At 55.8% G+C, this 7500-nt stretch overlaps 1 protein-coding gene across 1 annotated transcript in view; it reads right to left on the minus strand.

The window, feature by feature from the left end:
* LOC309524285 (uncharacterized protein) overlaps positions 1-7500 on the minus strand; it is a gene marked incomplete at its 3' end in the record, with an annotated part of 15725 nt that overhangs the window by 2567 nt on the left and 5658 nt on the right. Inside the window, exons 6-7 of the mRNA XM_082208742.1 lie at positions 5422-6711; positions 702-965 (exon numbers count right to left, since the gene is read on the minus strand). Coding sequence (XP_082064868.1) covers positions 702-965; positions 5422-6711 — 1554 coding nt within the window. The remainder of the gene's footprint in view (positions 1-701; positions 966-5421; positions 6712-7500) is intronic.

A 7500-nucleotide genomic window follows, 5' to 3' on the forward strand; every position in this document is an offset into this window, starting at 1 on the left:
GAAGGAAGGAAGGAAGGAAGGAAGGAAGGAAGGAGGGAGGGAGGAGGGAGGGAAGGAAGGAAGGAAGGAGGGAGGGAAGGAAGGAGGGAGGGAAGGAAGGAAAGAAGGAAGGAGGAAGGAAGGAGGGAGGGAGGGAGGGAAGGAGGGAAGGAAGGAGGGAGGGAAGGAGGGAAGGAAGGAAGGAAGGAGGGAAGGAAGGAAGGAGGGAAGGAAGGAAGGAAGGAAGGAAGGAAGGAAGGAGGGAGGGAGGGAGGAGGGAGGGAAGGAAGGAAGGAAGGAGGGAGGGAAGGAAGGAGGGAGGGAAGGAAGGAAAGAAGGAAGGAGGAAGGAAGGAGGGAGGGAGGGAGGAGGGAAGGAAGGAGGGAGGGAAGGAGGGAAGGAAGGAAGGAGGGAGGGAGGAAGGAGGGAAGGAAGGAGGGAGGGAAAGAAGGAAGGAAGGAGGGAGGGAGGGAAGGAAGGAGGGAGGGAAGGAAGGAAAGAAGGAAGGAGGAAGGAAGGAGGGAGGGAGGGAGGAGGGAAGGAAGGAGGGAGGGAAGGAGGGAAGGAAGGAAGGAGGGAGGGAGGAAGGAGGGAAGGAAGGAGGGAGGGAAAGAAGGAAGGAAGGAGGGAGGGAGGAAGGAAGGAGGGAGGAAGGAGGGAAGGAGGGAGGGAAGGAAGGAGGAAGGAAGGAAGGAAGGAGGGAAGGAAGGAGGGAAGGAAACAGTCAGGAAGGAGGAGAGGAAGGAAGGAGGGAAGGAGGGAGGGAAGGAGGGAAGGAAGGAAGGAAACAGGAAGGAAGTCCACCCACCCGGCGAGAAGACGGCCGGCGCCCGGCCGGCCACCGCTTCCTGCCTCTTCCGCCCCACTTCCTCCACCTTCCAGATCAAGACGCCGTCGTAGGTCGCCTCTTCCGCGCGCCGAAGCGCCGACTCCACTTCCGCCAGCGCCGACTCCTTCTGCGCCAGGTTCCTCTCCAGGCTCCGGATCTGTGGGGCGGGGTGTTGGGGGTCAGGGCAAACCGGATTGACTCCGGTTTGGGCTTTCTTTGCTTTGAGATCCGGGGAAAACAGGGAAATGGGCTGAAAGGGAGTGACTCCAGATTGACTCCACTTTGGGATTTCGTTTCCCAGAAAGGGGAAACGCAGCAAACCAGATTGAGTCCAGTTTGGGGCTTCAGACTGACTCCGCTTTGGGGCTTCAGACTGACTCCATTTTGGGGCTCCAGACTGACTCCACTTTGGGGCATCAGACTGACTCCACTTTGGACCTTCCGGAAAGGGGAAAGGCGGCAAACCGGATTGACTCCGGTTTGGGCTTTTTTTGCTTTGAGATCCGGGGAAAAGAGCTGAAAGTGGAGCGACTCCGCTTTGGCACGCCAAAGGGCCTACCGGACTTTCCTATTTCTAGACTCGGGAAATCATACTTGACTCCGCTTTGGGGCATCAGACTGACTCCGCTTTGGGGCATCAGACTGACTCCGCTTTGGGGTTTCAGACTGACTCCGCTTTGGGGCTCAGACTGACTCCGCTTTGGGGCTCCAGACTGACTCCACTTTGGGGCTCAGACTGACTCCACTTTGACTTCGCTTTGGGGCATCAGACTGACTCCGATTTGGGGCTCCAGACTGACTCCATTTGGGGCTCCAGACTGACTCCACTTTGGGGCTTCAGACTGACTCCGCTTTGGGGCTCAGACTGACTCCACTTTGACTCCTCTTTGGGGCGTCAGACTGACTCCAATTTGACTCCTCTTTGACTCTGCTTTGGTGCATTAGACTGACTCCACTTTGACTCTGCTTTGGGGCGTCAGACTGACTCCGGTTTGACTCCGCTTTGGGGCTCCAGACTGACTCCCCTTTGGGGCTTCCTTTCCCGGAAAGGGGAAACGCGGCAAACCGGATTGACTCCAGTTTGGGATTTTCTTTGTTTGAGATCCGGGGGAAACGGGGAAATGGACTGAAAGCGGAGTGACTCCGGTTTGGCACGCCGAAGGGCCTACCTAACTTTCCTATTTCTAGACACCGGAAATCAGACTTGACTCCGCTTTGGGGCTCCAGACTGACTCTGCTTTGGGGCTCCAGACTGACTCCACTTTGGGGCTTCAGACTGGCTCCGCTTTGGGGCTCAGACTGACTCCACTTTGACTCCGCTTTGGGGCATCAGACTGACTTTGCTTTGGGGCTCAGACTGACTCCACTTTGGAGCTCAGACTGACTCCACTTTGAGGCTCCAGACTGACTCCACTTTGGGGCTTCAGCTTTCTAGAAAACGGAAATCAGACTGACTCCGCTTTGGGGCTTCGTTTCCCGGAAAGGGGAAACGCAGCAAACCAGATTGAGTCCAGTTTGGGGCTTCAGACTGACTCCGCTTTGGGGCTGCAGCCTGACTCCACTTTGGGGCATCAGACTGACTCCACTTTGACCCCACTTGGGGGCTCCAGACTGACTCCACTTTGGACCTTCCGGAAAGGGGAAACGCGGCAAACCGGATTGACTCCAGTTTGGGCTTTCTTTGTTTGAGATCCGGGGGAAACGGGGAAATGGACTGAAACCAGAGTTGACTCTGCTTTGGGGCTCCAGAACGATTCTGTTTGGGGCTCCAGACTGACTCCACGTTGGGGCTTCAGACTGACTCCGCTTTGGGGCTCAGACTGACTCCGCTTTGGGGCTCAGACTGACTCCACTTTGGGGCTCCAGCCTGACTCCACTTTGGGGCTCCAGCCTGACTCCACTTTGGGGCTCAGACTGACTCCACTTTGGGGCTCCAGACTGACTCCGCTTTGGGGCTTCGTTTCCCGGAAAGGGGAAACGCGGCAAACCGGATTGAGTCAAGTTTGGGGCTTCAGACTGACTCCGCTTTGGGGCTCCAGACTGACTCCCCTTTGGGGCATCAGACTGACTCCACTTTGACTCCACTTGGGGGCTTCCGACTGACTCCGCTTTGGGGCATCAGACTGACTCCACTTTGGGGCTCCAGACTGACTCCGCTTTGGGGCTTCGTTTCCCGGAAAGGGGAAACGCGGCAAACCGGATTGAGTCAAGTTTGGGGCTCCAGACTGACTCCCCTTTGGGGCATCAGACTGACTCCACTTTGACTCCGCTTTGGGGCTCCAGCCTGACTCCACTTTGGGGCTCCAGACTGACTCCACTTTGGGGCATCAGACTGACTCCACTTTGACTCCACTTGGGGGCTTCTGACTGACTCCGCTTTGGGGCATCAGACTGACTCCACTTTGGGGCTTCGTTTCCCGGAAAGGGGAAACGCAGCAAACCAGATTGAGTCCAGTTTGGGGCTCCAGCCTGACTCCACTTTGGGGCATCAGACTGACTCCACTTTGGGGCTTCAGACTGACTCCACTTTGGGGCATCAGACTGACTCCACTTTGACTCCACTTGGGGGCTTCCGACTGACTCCGCTTTGGGGCATCAGACTGACTCCACTTTGGGGCATCAGACTGACACTGCTTTGGGGCATCAGACTGACTCCACTTTGGGGCTTCGTTTCCCGGAAAGGGGAAACGCAGCAAACCAGATTGAGTCCAGTTTGGGGCTTCAAACTGACTCCGCTTTGGGGCTCCAGACTGACTCCACTTTGACTCCACTTGGGGACGTCCGACTGACTCCGCTTTGGGGCTTCGTTTCCCAGCAAGGGGAAACGCGGCAAACCGGATTGACTCCAGTTTGGGGTTTTTTGTTGGAAAAACGGGGGAAATGGGGCGAAAGCGGAGTGACTCCAGACTGACTCCACTTTGGGGCTTCGTTTCCCGGAAAGGGGAAACGCAGCAAACCAGATTGAGTCCAGTTTGGGGCTTCAGACTGACTCCGCTTTGGGGCTCCAGACTGACTCCCCTTTGGGGCATCAGACTGACTCCACTTTGACTCCACTTGGGGGCTTCCGACTGACTCCGCTTTGGGGCATCAGACTGACTCCACTTTGGGGCTCCAGACTGACTCCGCTTTGGGGCTTCGTTTCCCGGAAAGGGGAAACGCGGCAAACCGGATTGAGTCAAGTTTGGGGCTCCAGACTGACTCCCCTTTGGGGCATCAGACTGACTCCACTTTGACTCCGCTTTGGGACTCCAGCCTGACTCCACTTTGGGGCTCCAGACTGACTCCACTTTGGGGCATCAGACTGACTCCACTTTGACTCCACTTGGGGGCTTCTGACTGACTCCGCTTTGGGGCATCAGACTGACTCCACTTTGGGGCTTCGTTTCCCGGAAAGGGGAAACGCAGCAAACCAGATTGAGTCCAGTTTGGGGCTCCAGCCTGACTCCACTTTGGGGCATCAGACTGACTCCACTTTGGGGCTTCAGACTGACTCCACTTTGGGGCATCAGACTGACTCCACTTTGACTCCACTTGGGGGCTTCCGACTGACTCCGCTTTGGGGCATCAGACTGACTCCACTTTGGGGCATCAGACTGACTCCACTTTGGGGCTTCAGACTGACTCCACTTTGGGGCATCAGACTGACTCCACTTTGACTCCACTTGGGGGCATCAGACTGACTCCACTTTGGGGCTTCAGACTGACTCCACTTTGACTCCACTTGGGGGCTTCCGACTGACTCCGCTTTGGGGCATCAGACTGACTCCACTTTGGGGCTTCGTTTCCCGGAAAGGGGAAACGCAGCAAACCAGATTGAGTCCAGTTTGGGGCTTCAAACTGACTCCGCTTTGGGGCTCCAGACTGACTCCACTTTGACTCCACTTGGGGACGTCCGACTGACTCCGCTTTGGGGCTTCGTTTCCCAGCAAGGGGAAACGCGGCAAACCGGATTGACTCCAGTTTGGGGTTTTTTGTTGGAAAAACGGGGGAAATGGGGCGAAAGCGGAGTGACTCCAGACTGACTCCACTTTGGGGCTTCGTTTCCCGGAAAGGGGAAACGCAGCAAACCAGATTGAGTCCAGTTTGGGGCTTCAGACTGACTCCGCTTTGGGGCTCCAGCCTGACTCCACTTTGGGGCATCAGACTGACTCCACTTTGACTCCACTTGGGGGCTTCCGACTGACTCCGCTTTGGGGCATCAGACTGACTCCACTTTGGGGCATCAGCCTGACTCCACTTTGGGGCATCAAACTGACTCCACTTTGACTCCACTTTGGGGCTTCCGACTGACTGCGCTTTGGGGCTCCAGCCTGACTCCACTTTGGGGCTTCAGACTGACTCCGCTTTGGGGCATCAGACTGACTCCACTTTGGGGCTCCAGACTGACTCCACTTTGGGGCATCAGACTGACTCCACTTTGGGGCTCCAGACTGACTCCACTTTGGACCTTCCTTTCCCGGAAAGGGGAAACGTGGCAAACCGGATTGACTCCAGTTTGGGTTTTTTTTGCTTGTGAAATGGGCAGAAAGCAGAGTGACTCCGGTTTGGCGCGCGCCGAAGGGGGTCAGAGTTTCAGGGCTTAGACCCCGGCCCCCCGAACCCGCGCCCCGAACCTTGTGGCTCAGCGCTTCGGCGCGCTCCTCTTCCCGGCGCCGCTCTTGCGCCGATTCGGCCGCCAGCCGCTCCACTTCCCGGTTCAGGACGCAGACGATCTTCTCTAGGGTGGAGGCCTTGAGTTCGAGGGCCGACCAATCAGGGGCCCCGAGAGGATGGGGGGCTGGGGCCCCCAGGACATGGGGGTCTGGGGCCAAATGGGGGTCCGGGGCCAAATGGTGGCCCCTGATTGGTTGGGGGTCTGGGGCCGAATGTGGGGTCCCCAGGAAATGGGGGTCTTGAGCTGAATTGTGGCCCCTGATCGGATGGGGGTCTGGGGGCAAGTGGGGGGCTTGGGACGGATTCGGGGCCCCCAGGAAACGGGGGTCTTGATCTGAATTGGGGCCCCTGATCGGATGGGGGTCTGAGGCCGAATGTGGGGCCCCAAGAAAATGGGGGTCTTGATCTGAATTGTGGCCCCTGATTGGTTGGGGGTCTTGGGCCAAATGTGGGGCCCCAAGAAAATGGGGGTCTTGAGCTGAATTGGGGCCCCCAATTGGTTGGGGGTCTGGGGCCAAATGTAGGGCCCCCAGGAAATGGGGGTCGCGAGCTGAATGGGGTTCCTTGACCGGATGTGGGGCCCCGAGTGAATGGGGGTCTGGGGGTGAGTGGGGTTCCTTGGCCGAATTTCGGGCCCCTAGGAAATGGGGGTCTTGGGTTGAATTGGGGGCCCCAGGCAAATGGGGGTCTTTACCCAAATTGGGGCCCCCAACCAGATGGGAGTCTTTGGCTGAATGTGTGGCCCCCGACAAATGGGGGTCTCTGACCAAATGGGGGTCTTTAGCCGAATCGGGGGCCCCAGCCAGATGGGGGTCTGGGGCTAAATTGGGGGCCCCATTCCGATGGGGTTCCTTGCCTGAGTTTAGGGCCCCCAATAAATGGGGGGCCCTGACCAAATGGGGGTCTTTCGCCGAATCGGGGGCCCCGATCAGATGGGGGTCCTGGACTAGATCGGGGGCCCCAAATAAATGGGGCTCTGGGGCCAAATGGGGGTCTGGGGCCGAAGGTGGGGCCCCGAATAAGTGGGGGTCTTTGGCCGAAGGTGGGGCCCCGAATAAGTGGGGCTCTTGGGCCAATGGGGGGTCTTGGACCAGATCGGGGCCCCCGAATAAATGGGGGTCTGGAGCCGAAGGTGGGGCCCCGAATAAATGGGGGTCTTTGGCCCCCAGCCGGAGGGCGAAGTTGAGGAGTAGGCCGAGATGTTCCGGAAAGTTCTGGGCCTCGTGGAGGGGCAGAGCCTCGTTCTCCAGCTGTGAAATGGGGGGAGTAGTATTAATACTCAAAGTACTACTAGGAGTAGTAGAAAGCAATAATGACAATAAAGATATTATTATTATTATTATTATTATTATTATTATTATTATTATTATTATTATTACTACTACTACTACTACTACTACCACCAGGAGTCTGAATCAAAGGCATCGGGGTACTAATGCTGTGAGCATTACTTGTGGTATTGATCTGAGTAGTATCACTGTGGTTACTTTGAGTATTTGGAGTATTGGTAGTATTGATAGTACCTGGAGTATTGATAGCATTGATGGTATTGGTAGTATTGATACTACCTGGAGTACTGATAGTGTTGATGGTGTTGGTGGTGTTCGAAGTATTGGTAGTAATGGTAGTACTCGGAGTACTGGTGGTGCTTGTATTATTGGTAGTATTGGTACTAGTGGTAGTATCTGAAGTATTGATAGTATTGGTGGTATTTGAAGTGTTGGTGGTGATGGTGGTACTTGGAGTACTGGTAGTATTGGTGGTGCTTGAAGTACTGGTAGTATTGGTACTAGTGGTAGTATCTGAAGTATTGGTGGCATTTGAAGTATTGGTAGTACATGAAGTATTGATAGTGTTGGTGGTGTTTGAAGAATTGGTAGTACTTGAAGTACTGGTAGTATTGGTGGCGCTTGAAGTACTGGTAGTATTGGTGGTGCTTGGAGTATTGATAGTATTGGTAGTAGTGGTAGTATCTGAAGTATTGATAGTATTGGTGGCATTTGAAGTATTGGTAGTACATGAAGTACTGGTAGTAGTGG

The sequence above is a fragment of the Podarcis vaucheri genome (assembly GCF_965113315.1).
Source record: "Podarcis vaucheri genome assembly, chromosome: Z".
Classification (NCBI taxonomy): Eukaryota; Metazoa; Chordata; class Lepidosauria; order Squamata; family Lacertidae; genus Podarcis; species Podarcis vaucheri.